Below are 14393 nucleotides of genomic sequence, written 5' to 3' on the forward strand. Positions count from 1 at the left end.
GTTACTTGGTGGGTAACCCTGAAAAATATGGTACCTCTAAGTGATTCATTAATGAATGTTTACTGGTAAATGGCTTCTCAAAGGAAGAAAACATGGCCCTAAGTGGCCAAAGTGAGGTTAAGGTTCCTGTGGATCAGTACTCTGCAACCCCATTCAAGTCCTCCCTCTTCGTTTCCTGCCCCAAACTGTGGTGATCTAGCGAGGATGTCACAAAAAAGGCCTCTTCTCCAAGGATGAGTGGTCAGCTGTTTGGAGAACCATTGCATTTCAAAGTAGCCATGGACAATCCGAAGCACTGCAAATGTACCACAGTTTATAATGTATAGATATTTTCCAAAGGGAGCATCACTCAGCTCCTCAAATACATTAAAAAGCCTCAAGTTGGTCAGTTTCAGTGTGAATTTGTAGAGAGTTATCTTTGAGGACCTGAGCTCGTACAGGTGCAGTTACCTTGGTAAGTTTGGGGCTAGGCTTACAAATTCTCGTTAAAATATTACTTTTCTTCATGTTAGGATAAAAAAGGACTTTTCTATTAGGAAAGCCCCTGCACTGCTTCTCGAGACACCAAAGCACGCTGTGCTCCTTTGCTCAGGAAGATGACCCCAGCTGCTTGATGCAAACACCAAACCCACCTCGAGGTAATGAGGTGATGAGCTCTCCATCAAAGGATCCTTAGAACTCCAGTCCTGACCCAGAGAGCCCCTTCTGCTTGCTACAACCACGTGCCAGTGTCTTCTCCAATAACACTGGTGATCCATTTCTTTCTTATTATTTGTCTTTCCTAATCAGAGGTATGTGAATTATCAATTACACTTAGTGGTTAATTGCCCTTCATAAAGATAGCTTTTCTCTTTTAAATTAGGCAGTTAATATATTGTAACTAATAGCATCCACTTGTACATTATAAATGTATCTTCATCGATCGGAGCGGTGAATGTGAGATTCACTCACAAGTTAATGAAGCAATTGAGTGAAGGAGTGCAGGGGGTACGCAGGGAGTAATTACTGTTAATGAATTATGATGTGACCTTCTCAGAACAATGAGCAATCGGTGCGACAGCGGGATGACAGTATTCCACATCTGTATTCCAAACACAGTTTCGGCTGCAGTTAGAAAGCAAGGCAGCAGAATTTGGATACGTAACAAACTATCACAGAGTGTGCATGGTTAAAGAAGTATTATTCTAAATACAAAGCCTATCTGCATACTCTTAGGAGAAAAACCCCATGATGCACAACTGCCCTGAAGCAGACATTTGTTGAATGAGAAGCTACTCCTTCTCTTCCTAAAGGTCAGTGGAATGAATCCAGGAAGAGCACTAACCACTGCCTTGCCGAAACACCCTCCCCGGTCAGCCTGGTGAAGGCAAAGACACAGTTTTCCTATACCACAGATTTAAATCCCTTCTCAGTATTCAGATGAAAACCAGTTACACTTTGGAAAGCAGAAGCAGCCTGGACACATCCTGGACTGTTTCGTGCCTCTGCAGCCACCTGTAATTACTCCCTCAACAAATGAGCTCAGTAAATGCTTAGGATAAGGTTAGGTCTACAACGAATTAAGCCAAGTTGGTCAGCAAATGGGAGACCTATGGTGGAACATGGAAAGGAGTCTCCAAGATATCCTGGAACACTAAACAAAGGAAAAACCATCAAGAACTCCAGACAAGATTTATTTCTACCAAAAAATGATGCATTGAAAAGCCACCTTTTCCTTCAAAGTTATATGTCTAGTATCTGCCAGTTCTCTGCCAAAGTACAGTCACACTGACTGGTACGTGCACAATTACACACACCCTGGAACACACCTATCCCTTAATGCTCAGCACGGAGACCATGAGCAGAGCCTGCACCTCTACCTACATCAGCAACCCACTATTAAGTAAGAGATTAAATATTGGGGAGAGCTTTTAACAATGCTACATAGGGGGAATACTATTTCCTCTTGTGTTTATAGCAGAACTCACGGTCAGTTTGCATGGTCAGGCTTTGCACCAGCAGGTCAATGGAGGGGATCCTGCCCCTCTGCTGCGCTCTGGGGATTCGCCCCCTGCAGTCCTGATCCTGCTCTGGGGCAGCAGCACAAGAGGGATGTGGAGCTGTTGGAGCAAGTGCAGAGGAGGCCATGGAGATGCTGCGAGGGCTGGAGCAGCTCTGCTCTGGAGCCAGGCTGAGAGAGCTGGGCTGGGGCAGCCTGGAGAAGAGAAGGCTCCTGAAGGGGAGACCTGAGAGCAGCTCCAGTGCCTGAAGGGGCTGCAGGAAACCTGGAGAGGGACTTTGGACAAGGGCCTGTAGGGACAGGCCAAGGGGAATGGCTTTAACCTGCCAGAGGGGAGACTGAGATGAGCTCTTAGGCAGAAGCTCTTCCCTGTGAGGGTGCTGAGGCGCTGGCACAGGGTGCCCAGAGAAGCTGTGGCTGCCCCATCCCTGGCAGTGTTCAAGGCCAGGTTGGACACAGGGGCTTGGAGCAAGCTGCTCTAGTGGAAGGTGTCCCTGCCCGTGGCAGGGGTTGGAGTTGGATGAGCTTTAAGGTCCCTTCCAACACAAACCAGGCTGCGATTCTATGAGAAACTAAAAGATGGCTTGAAGGTCTCTGCCCAACAGAGTCAAGATGCTTTGTACAGAGAGTTTATAATCCATGGGGGAAACTGCTCCTAAACTGGCCAGCTTAACGGGAAACCTTGAGCAACTGAGCTAACCCAGGGTTCATACTTCAAGAAGCACATGCAGAGCTACTGCAACTTCTAGTGTTGGTAAGTGCGGGGCTTTTAGGAGAATAATAAAGGACAAAATCTATAGTATGATGTCCTGTAAGATAAAGAGCAGGGGATTAGATACCAGCAAGTACAGAAGAAAGAGGCAACAGCAGATCCAATACACAACACACATTTTATCAAGATCTCCAGGGTATTAGAGGTTTATCAGCATGTGTATTACAGAAGCACAGGCACACCCAGGAAACCCAGTCAATCAGGGCTTCCACACATCACAGCCTGATAAAGATCCCACTGAACCTCCAGAAGCACCAGAAATCAATCCTGATTAGAGAGCAAGCTGAGCACATGGACAGGCAGCACCGAGTTCTGTGTGCAGGGACCCTGTGTGGACCTGATGTGGACATCTTGAAGACACCTCTTGCTCCCCATTTAGGGCCATCAACAGGTTCACCATCAGACAAACCCACTCTTTTTCCAGCAGGACTGCTCATACCACTCCTAGTGCTAGGTTGGACAGGGCTTGGAGCAACCTCCTCTAGTGTGAGATGTCCCTGCCTGTGGCAGGGGTTGGAACTGGATGAGCTTTAAGGTCCCTTTCAACCCAAACCAGTCTGGGATTCTATGATTCTATGAACAAGCCACAAAAGAAACCTCCAAGCCCCAAATTCTAAGCAGACAGAGGAACACCAATGTAATCAACAGGTGGGTAAGGAGACTTTCCCTAAGCCTTCCCAGAGGAGGGGTTTAAGCCCACTGTAGACCAAAACAACCACTCACAATCCCTAAATCTAAAACTTTCAAGGATGCTGGAGCAGGACTCTTCATCAGGGACTGTAGCTATAGGACAAGGGGTGATGGGTTCAAACTGAAACATGGCAAGTTCAAGTTAGATATAAGGAAGAAGTTCTTCCCTGTGAGGGTGCTGAGGGTCTGCCGCAGCATGCCCAGAGTAAATGCTCCATCCCTGGCAGTGCTCAAGGCCAGGTTGGACAGAGCCTTGGGTGCCCATGTCAGGGAGCTGGAACTGGATGATCCTGAGGTCCTTTCCAACCCAAACCATTCCATGATTCTATGAACCAGGGCACCCACCCGGCTCCGGGCATGCTGTGAGCACAGGTATAGGGGAGAGATGGAGATGGGGCTTTTCATGCCAGCCCTGGGCTGCCCCTCATGCTATACCAGCTCTTTGAACTGACCTTTACCTCGCTGCGCTGGTGCAGGACACGACGCTGAGTGACAATGTCCCACAATGCAATTACCATGCGTCAGATGAACCGGTCCCTTACAAATCACCTCGAACTTTACACATCTGCTGCCTGTCAGCATCTGCCAGGTTCACTCACCCGAAAATAATGAAAAAACTCTCATTATTGTTCCATAACAGGTAAAGTGGTAAGACAATTATTAGACATCCCAGCTGACCTTGTGCAGACTTCACCAACTGCCCTTGCCAACTTTTGCGGGCAGCCTCTGGGCACATAAAAAACAAAACCTGTTCTTTTTAGATGATGTAAAGGTAAAGACACCAACAGGAAAAGAGAAACAGCTCTGGAATCCAGGCTGGAAGGCATCATTCCTTGTAAAATTCGCATCATCCTGCACGTTGCAGAAGCAACTAACGACATCGTATAAGAATTCCCATCTTTGGTCACTGGCTTCTACAGGAAAGGGCTTTGCTAACACGGAAAAGAGAAAGCTGATACTCCTGTACAGATAGGCAGGGAGGGGAAGAAAGCAAAACCTTCCCATTCTTCTGATTCCTGCCACCCTCACAGTAGGTCCAAAGCACTGAAATCTTGCTGGGGCTTCCCTGATGCTGCTTTTGTGCCCTGATCTGGTGTCCCCGTTTGCTGATGTCCGAGTACAGACAAGCTCATTATCATTCCTGCTCTCTGGTGGCCCAGCTTTCTGCTCCATATAGCAAGGCTGGCCTGAGAAATCCTTACGTACAGCACATTTTGCCCCCACTCCCCCTTAGATTACTGTGTCTGAAACTCATCTCTACATCTGCTATCTCACAAGCACAATTTCCTTCCCAGACCCATATGGCTCACCTTTTTCTAGGTACAGAAGTGCACAATTTGGAGGGAATCCAAAGGGCTTTAAAAAGGAGGAGGGCGGTACCTTTGAACATGAATGAAGGCATGAATGAACATGAAAATAGGCACAAATGAAGGAGTCACAAGAGGCCAATGTTATTTAAGGGTGGGCAAGGGTGAAATAAGGAATGGTACTGTTATAAAACTAAAGATTCTGGAATCATCACTTTTGAGACACTGTTTAACAGCAAAAACTGAAAAAAATCACTGAATTGCAGCTCACAGGAAGCTTTATTCAGGTATTTCAATCATTTGGAATTTCGCAGAGGTAGAAATTAATACTGGAAGTTGTACATCAAACCTACCACAAAGCCTGTTTTGCCCTAACTCCCTACACAGGCTGTCTCTCTCTGACCACCAAATACTGGATGCCAGGATTACTGAACAAACCACCCAGTACCATAAATCACATTCCACCTGCCTAACAGAAGGGTGATCAACAGATTTGCCCACAGATTTGTAAACCACATGCCACAAGGGTGAAAGCTAGAATTACATATTTAATAAATATAACATATGCTTTTGAAGTGAACCTGCAGGAAGGAAGTACAAAGCAGAAGGAAAACCCTTCTGGTCCATTCCATTCAGTAACAAGATGCATCTAGCTGCTGCAGGTTACCAAGTTAGCTTAAGATATTACCCCTAGCAGTCCCAGGGTTTAACCAGGCTGCAGGAACTGAATCAGGGCTTCTCACCTCCCCTTGTAGTGCCTGGCTGTGTTCCATCACAGCAACACACCACTGAGTAGATTCAAACATCTGGGTGTATTTTGTAACACAAGTAAACTCAGGGGGATGTTAAATACTTGGTAACTCCACTTTGGAGCTGTCATGAAAACAGTGTGAACTTTGGGGATTCAGTTAGGATGAACAGGTCTGAAATATGCCTGTTTGCAATATAATGACTCATATTGCAATAGCTTTCTTTCTGTGCTAAAAGCAGTCGGGGTTTTTGCCTCTGCAGCTTTTTATTCCATTTAAATTTCAGACAACACCAAGTTCTCTTTGTCACAGTTGAACTTACTTTATATACAAACAGCATCCATTTGTACGTAAATCATTCCATTTCTCAGAAAGTAAATTGCCAAAAGGTTTCATTTCACCTCTGTTATAGAAAAGAATTCACTCTTGGGTGTTCTGCTTATCTACTTCAGGAAGCGCCACATATTTCATTGCAATAGCTCAAAGACCAAGCTGCATCCCAAGAAATTTAGTGCGATTTTGATCTGGGAACATCACTTACCAAGACAGCATGGAATCTGAATGGTGATGCTGCTGCAAAGATCTTTGCTGATATGCAAAGAATCAGGCTCAATTCTAAGATCCCAGGCTGAGCTCAGCAATCAGGAAAGATGAGGGGAAAAAAATTACTACTGCAGTGGTAAACGGAGATAAGCCTCAAGTTCTAAAGCACAGAACGAGGCAGAGTGCTGCTCACCCATTTCAGGGATTAATCAGTGTTTACACAAGGTAGTGGACAAACAAGCACTTAGGTAGGTAGGCAGTAGGTATCACTGTAATATTTCCTATTATGCTTTGCTGGTCAATATTTGTAAAGCACATAATTGTGTAGCTCAAGATCCTAATGATGATTAAATTCCAAAAGCATAAGCACTTACTCATGCAATTTGTGTAGACAGCACTTGGAGTCCCCACGACTTCAGGGGCAAAGATCTTTTTAAGGAATTAATGAACGCTGCTGATCAGGAACGCAAACATGGGTTAGGAAGGGCCACTGAAAACTGAGGCCACAGTTAATGTTACAGACTGGAATGAAGCAGTGATAACTGCACCCACTGAGGATCAACACCTGGATCTTCTGGTTCTGCATGACAAAGTGCTTCAACTTTTTGTGTCTGCGGCTTCACAAAGGGCAAGTGACACTACCCTTCCTTGGGATCCATGGCTAGAAAGGGCAAAGAGTTAAGTGCAAAGACAAACAAATGGATATTTGCACAAGAGTTTGTATGGTTTTATTTCAAAGCTTCTTTCTAGGAGGAACAACTCCTGTGCTATTGCATGTCCTGGAGGCACAGCGAGCCTTGAAACTTTGAACATCTGCACGCACTGTGCTAAACTACGCTTCATTTACCTTCTGTGACAACAAAGATTCCCTGCTCCTTGTCACACATACACTTTCAGAGGGCTCTTTGTGACCTCCCAACTGTCCCAGGCAAACCCCTGCATGCTGAATTGCTTTACAGTTCCAGTTCCGCTTGTCCTCCTCCCAACCTACCCCTTGTTAGACTCTCCAGGTATTCTACTTCAACAGGACTGTCCCGCTGCTCCTCAGCCTCCCTGCTCCCCAGATTTCCGTTGCTCTTTTAAAGGACCCTGTAGTAAGTTGTGCTAACAGATGCACTATACCGGCCAAACAACAGGATGTTGTAAATGTTCAACTCCCGTGTGCTTTTCATATGGATATGCTAATGGGAATGCTATCAGCACACAGTTGTAAATGCAAATAACAGAGCAGAGCCTTGACATCTTTTATGGGTGTTTAACCACCTTCTGTCTTGTAAGAGACCAGCTCCCTGCTATTTGTAAGCTAAAAAGTGAATAGCTCACCTCATGTCAATGCTGTGTAAATCAGTTAAGACAATAACAGCACATGCAGAGGCACTGTTAAGGCTGACTCCAGAAGAAGCCTTTAAGTCCCTGATGGGCTTTCTGATCTTGTCCATGGGCTTTCCAATCTGCTCCACCGTGTCTGACAGTTAACTGCACACACTCAGAGATGGGTTTTATTTAACTCTGTGTTTTATTTGACTTCATTAAAACATATGCCACAGTAAATTAAACAAGCAAGAAACATTATGGGTTTAAAAGTTTTAAAGAGCCAAATTATCTTACCAAGCTGCTCTTGGATTTTCCAGTCATCCAGCACTCAATATCCCCACCTAAAGTTAATATTAGCAGTCCCTGGTGGATTTAATAACATTCCTGGCACCATGGCTTCTGGGTCAAACCAGGGGTGCCAGTGCCCTTAGGCACGTGGGTGCCTGTTTGCCATAGTCCAGATGAGTTACAAAGGATCTGGATTCACTTTATCATTACTTAAGCACAGATGGTCTGCTCTGTACAACAAATACTCTGTGGTTCATCCTTTTGGTCTCTGATTTACCAATTCCTTGTCAGTGCAGAGCGAACATTAAGACATTTCACACTTAGATTGATGAGTGATGCAGACATGTGAGCAATAAATAAAGCTTTCCCAGTTGTAACACTGTGTGTTTCATCACAAGTTGTACCAGCTTTGATAGTGACTCCTGATGCTTTCCTCAGAAGAGTCTCTACAGCACTGGGGAGTGTGTTACTGATCTCATCTTGGTCAGGATGATGTCCATCAGCTCCTTCAGTCACTTTTCTGTTCCACCTGACTGTACTGCTGCTGTTCTCTCAAACAAGAGAGAACCGCCCCCCTGCAGGCATCATAAACATACAACTGGCCAAATTCTGCTGGTAGAAATCACATTGCTACTCTCTCAGGTACAAACTCCAATAACTGCAGAATCTGGCTGAAAACAAGGAAAATACTGCAAGCATAGTTTTAACAAGTGGAAATGGCTTCACTGCAAATCAAAGTGTTTACTTATTACCTTCACTGCTGTGTAACTCAGTGTAAGAACGTGTAGTAACTGCTGCAGTGGTGTGGGAGATGATGTAGCAAGAGCAAGTTGAAGAGAACAGGTCAGCTGTCATATTATGAGAGTCCATAATGCAATATGAATGATCAAAACAGCATTTAAGACTCCTATACATGTGCACTGAAGGATTTCAGACATGTCTCGTAACAAAAGATCACATCAATATGAACTAGTTCTAAAGTTCCCAGCTATTTGCAATTATGACTTAGTAATTGACATGAATTCATTAAAAGAAGAGATGTTTTTAGCTTAAATCCATCTGCCTGAAACCACCAACCTCTGCTGTGACACAGACACAACAATTAATGACCAACAGGCAATAGGATAACGAGTCAATAACAATCTTAAATGGTGGGAGCTGGAACCATAACTAAGAGACAGATAAATACAGCTGCTTAACCCTACCCAAGGAAATTGATTATACTGAACCACTTATATGAATGCCACATTCCCAGGATTTCAAGAAAAAGCCCAGAATATTTTACATTTAGCCCAAGGCCAGAGTTTTACTGTTGTTTCATCACTGTATTTCTAATATTGCTGTAAGACAAATTGCAGCTAATGTTGCCTCCACACAGGAGGTTATCAGCAAAGGCAGAGACAAAAGTTATTTAATACCAGCCTGCAACACAGCATAAAATAAAGTTTAAAAACCTCACAGAAAAAACAACAATATGGCAAAAGTGGTTCAGATATTGTAGAGTATGTCATGGTTGTGAAAGGAATGATCTTCTCACCAGCAGCTATTATGAAGTTGTTATTTATGTTTGGGTTGGTCATGGAAGAGGTCCCAGCATATGCCATGTCCCAGCAGAAAGTGCGTGAAAGGAAGGTAGGAAGATGTGCTCCTCTGCAAGATGGAGAGCAGAAGACTTCCACCAACAAACCACCCGCATCAGCCTCAGCAGAAGCAACATTACCAGGAGGATCTGAGCGGGACAAGCAGGAAAGCCAGAGAAATTTAACCCGGGCTGTGCCTGTCCCTCTGCAGTCAGCAAACACGCTCACAAGGGGCAGAGCAACGCCTGCCTGCGCTTGCGCAAAGTGTTCAACACCGTCCCATAGGAGACAGGATTCACCTCCCTCTTGTGCTGTTGCCCCAGAGCTGGATCAGGGCTGCGGGGGGGGTCTCCCCAGAGACCGCAGCAGAGGGACAGGATCCCCTCCATGAGCTGCTGCTCATGCTCTGGGGGTGCAGCACAGCACGCAGGGGGGGTTCTGGGCTCAAGTGCACACTGAACTTGTTAAGCTGAGCTTGATAAGCTCCTGGTGAGCTTATCATCAAACACATCCTACACTAACGTACCTCATCTGTACATTCAGTCTTCCCCAATTCTGCCTCTTCCATGGTGGCTCCACCAATGTTAAGGCACATATTTAGCTAAACTCATATGATCAATTTTGGCAATTTCAGTATTTCTTGCTGTGTATTTCCCTGCTTGATAAAGCACTTGCCACAGGTGTGCCCGTGGTGGGGGGCCCCAGAAGCCACAGAGATGCTCACCAAGAAGGCAATCAGCAATTCACAGGGGTTCAGCATTTAGACACATACCTTTCAAATGGGTTACACATGGCAGCACTCCCCACAAGAAAGAGATCTGGATGCTCTGCAGCAGGTTACTGAAACATCACAGAGAACCAAAGGCTCTTCCAGAAACCTGTGACCTCCCTCCTCCAGCAGAGTAGACCCAGGAATCAATACCTCACTTTAAACAAAGACAGCCCTGTGGCCATTGCTCTCCTCTGGCCCCATCCTGCTCCTCTGGTCAAACAGCGCTGATACCAGCAAGTCAACCTAGTTAACTGCAGTCAGTTAACTTCACCAAGTGAAACCACTGCTGTTTAGCAATGGTTACTTCTCCTGTGTTAACTGGACTGCACTACCCAGCTAAAAGTGAAAGGGTTCACGACCTGTGGGCACTGGTGAGTAACTTGCCATGACAATACTTTGCTTTCGAGTCACTTAGAAGCTGAGCAATCATTAACGGCAGCACTGAAGCTCTCGATGTCTGCTGGGGTGTCAGTTCTCTGTGGGAAGTCCCACCTAAATTCATAGAATCATAGAATCCCAGACTGGTTTGTGTTGGAAGGGACCTTAAAGCTCATTCAGTTCCAACCCCTGCCACGCGCAGGGACACCTTCCACTGGAGCAGCTTGCTCCAAGCCCCTGTGTCCAACCTGGCCTGGAGCAAAGCTGACAGCAGCACCATGCCAGCGTGGGCAGTACCTTAAAACTGATCACCAGGGGAGCAGGCCAGACCTGTGCACCACCAGCTCCCACTGCATGTGTGATGACGACTAAACAAAACCCAAGCAGGGTATGAGCTGCCGGTGCTGCTCACGGTTCATTTCCCCATCAGCCCAGCAAACACACACCCCCCCTACACCTTAAACATGCCTAATACCAGCCCGTTCGCTGTGCTGTCCCACTCAACTTCACACAGCAAACACGGGGCTGAGCAGCCGGGGGGGTAACCCTGATCCTGTGGCCTCTGGGTGCAGCTCCACAGCCCAGGGCCGGGCCCGCAGTGGCTGTGCTGGGCCATGCCTGGAGTGCCCCCCCCTTCACACAACCGCCGCGGGCCCCGCCTCGGCCTCCTCCGGTGAGGGGGTCAGTGCCAGGCCTGGCCCCGCCTGTCACCCACCTGCTCACGGCCTCGACCGAGCCAGCGATGGGCGTCCCGCCGCCGTCCCCGCCGCTGTCGTACAGCACCCCGCTGATGTCCAGCAGCACGCCCCGCACCGCCCGCGACCAGGCCGCCATGGTCCGCACGCCGCGAGGAGCCGACCCGAACGGAGCCGAAGGGAGGTGCCGAGCCGAGGAAGCGAGCCGCGGGCGCTGCTGGGAAATGTAGTCGGAGGCGGGCGGTGTAACGATGCGCACCTTGCGCGGCTGCCTCCCATCAGCAATTAACGCGTTCATTTCGTTAAAGCACCTCAGGCGGGTGTAGTGAGTGTGGGGTTGGCTTCCTGATTTGTGATAAACTCCCTCAGACACACAGAGCCCCAAACTGGTTTCTGTTGGAGGGGACCTTAAAGCTCATCCAGCTCCAACCCCTGCCACGGGCAGGGACACCTTCCACTAGAGCAGCTTGCTCCAAGCCCCTGTGTCCAACCTGGCCTTGAACACTGCCAGGGATGGGGCAGCCACAGCTTCTCTGGGCACCCTGTGCCAGCGCCTCAGCACCCTCACAGGGAAGATGTCGTGTCCCTGAGGACAGACATCACCTGGATCAGAGGCTGTGGAAAGGCATGGGGATGCCTTCCTAAAAATCCACCCTGCTTTTGTCACTCCTAGAGGGGCTCCTGACCCTCAGCAACACCTTCATATGAGTGAGTTTGGGGTGGATGGGCTGCAGCAGGATTTGGGGAGCAAGGCACCTATCACATGGCAGCAGAAGGCTCAGGATGCTGACAGGGCCATGCGCTTCCTCGATGGCATCTTCTCATCCATGCCCACTACTTCATACAGACAGACAAGAGAGGAAAAAAACACTGTCTCGCCATGTAAAGACTTTCACAATCACAGATAAGATGTTATCAAATGTGATGCAGCTTTACAGATAATACTGTTTCCCCCCTCAATAAAGTCCAAATGCTTTCTTATGGCTAACATTATCAATAGCATGCCACAATTCCCAGAATATATAAGGATCTGCAGTGGAATTATAGTGCACTTTAAGAAAATCCAAGGAGACTTGGCACAAATGATTTGCATCACTGCTTCTGGAATAGCCTCTGGCTTTCCCTTAAAGATAATATCTAAACTGTGAAATTCATTAAATAGACTCAGAAATGGATCAGGTTATTTAAAACAACATTCCTAATGGTGCAATATCTCAGCTGTCTCCACCGATAGCGAACATTGTCTTGGATGGTGTTATCAGCCCAGGACACCCGCTATGAATATTGATCCACAGCTTGTTACAGCCATCACTTGCCATCAGGACAGGTCAGGGTTGAAACCCACCTAGCATCAAAGTAATTTGAAGACAGCACTTGGGTGGAATTTTAATGCTTGAGCTGAGAAACAGATCAACTTCAAACAGACTGCTAAAACTGATCCGTGAGGGTGGGGGATTCCATGTGTGCCTCTGCACAAGCATGTCTGTGTGTTGGTGTGTGTGCACATGTTAAACCGGTGATGTTTGGATGTCTCGAATTCAGTGCTGCAATTTACCTTCTCAGCTCCTGCAGGCACAGAAACTCAACCAGAAATGTCTGTATTCTGATTCCAGGGCTGGAGCAGCTCTGTTCTGGAGCCAGGCTGAGAGAGCTGGGCTGGGTCAGCCTGGAGAAGAGAAGGCTCCTGAAGGGGAGACCTGAGAGCAGCTCCAGTGCCTGAAGGGGCTGCAGGAAACCTGGAGAGGGGCTTGGGACAAGGGCCTGTAGGGACAGGCCAAGGGGAATGGCTTTAACCTGCCAGAGGGGAGACTGAGATGAGCTCTTAGGCAGAAGCTCTTCCCTGTGAGGGTGCTGAGGCGCTGGCACAGGGTGCCCAGAGAAGCTGTGGCTGCCCCATCCCTGGCAGTGTTCAAGGCCAGGTTGGACACAGGGGCTTGGAGCAAGCTGCTCTAGTGGAAGGTGTCCCTGCCCGTGACAGGGGTTGGAACTGGGTGAGCTTTAAGGTCCCTTCCAACCCAAACCAGCCTGGGATTCTATGAATTACTTGTAGTTACATCACCCTGAACATCTTCATGCTCTCGTTTTCCTGTTATCTTAAGGCCTGTGCCTTTGCAATAGCAAACAGGAATCCCAACTCTGCTGGATCACCTGTTATAGGAGGAGGGTTGTGCTCTGTACCTCTTCCTAGGGGTAAAAGCAGAAACAGCAGATTCCCACCGAGGGCTGCCTTCTCCAGTCGAGGAGGGCCTCTTCCTTCATCCACACCTCAGCCTGACTCACACCACCAACAGACACTAAGGAGAAGGAAAGGCTTCCTCCTGAGCAGATACAAATGTGCAGAAATACACTGCCAGCAAGTTTATAATAAGCACAGCTGGCTACCAGTGGCCATGGCACTGGCACAGGGCAGAGGCTGGCCCTGCTGTTGCCCACCCTGTCCCAGTTACAAGTTTGAACAGACAATGAAGTGTCTCAAGGCAAGGAGAACCTGTCAGGGGGCTGCCACATGGGGCAAGTGCTTCTCCAGCACCTTGTGCCTCAGCATCCCTGCCTGCTCACTGAGTTTGAGTTCAGGCCAGCCCTCGGCCCAGGGTCTGAAACAAACCAATCCTGAGCTGCCCCAAAATGAAGAGTTGCTCATCTCTCCCTCTGGTTTCATAGAATCCCAGCCTGGTTTGTGTTGGAAGGGACCTTAAAACTCACCCAGTTCCAACCCCCTGCCACGGGCAGGGACACCTTCCACTAGAGCAGCTTGCTCCAAGCCCCTATGTCCAACCTGGCCTTGAACACTGCCAGCGATGGGGCAGCCACAGCTTCTCTGGGCACCCTGTGCCAGTGCCTCAGCACCCTCAGAGGGAAGATTTTTTCCTAATATCTAATCTAAAATAGATATTAGATAACAGTTAAAAAAACATTTTCCATCTGAAAGAGCAGAGCACTTTGATCCTGAAGTCTGCTTGGAGCAGTGGAGGGATGCAGGAGCTGTCCCTCCTCTCTCGGTCCCTTTGTCACACGAGGTTGAGGACCACTCCTCAGCTGGGGGCTGCACGCAGGTCAGTGGGGTGGGGGGTGGTGGAGAAGGACCCCAGGGGACAGTGGCTCCACGAGCAGTGACACACTTGTGCCAGCCAAAGACCTGGCCCTGGGGCCAGGGCTCCTGTCTGCCCCGGCACATCCCTCCGCCCAGCCTGCGGCAGGGAACAGGAAAGCCTGGCCACAGGTAGGCTGGTATGGAGGGATGGAGGGACAGAGGGATGGAGGGATGAGGGATGGAAGCATGGAGGGATGGAGGATGGGAGGACAGAA

General features: G+C 48.0%; 1 protein-coding gene across 4 annotated transcripts in view; it reads right to left on the reverse strand.

Annotated features, from left to right (window-relative positions):
• LHPP (phospholysine phosphohistidine inorganic pyrophosphate phosphatase) overlaps positions 1-11260 on the reverse strand; it is a 74067-nt gene extending 62807 nt beyond the window's left edge. For all 4 annotated transcript variants that reach the window (XM_062635204.1, XM_062635202.1, XM_062635200.1 and 1 more), the window contains exon 1: positions 11108-11260. In XM_062635204.1, the coding sequence (XP_062491188.1) occupies positions 11108-11226 (119 nt within the window). In that variant the 5' untranslated portion in view covers positions 11227-11260. The remainder of the gene's footprint in view (positions 1-11107) is intronic.
• Positions 11261-14393: the final 3133 nt, after the last annotated feature.

This window comes from Pezoporus occidentalis, unplaced genomic scaffold (assembly GCF_034315485.1).
Source record: "Pezoporus occidentalis ecotype Australia unplaced genomic scaffold, CSIRO_AGI_Poc_V1 ctg45, whole genome shotgun sequence".
Taxonomy (NCBI): Eukaryota; Metazoa; Chordata; class Aves; order Psittaciformes; family Psittacidae; genus Pezoporus; species Pezoporus occidentalis.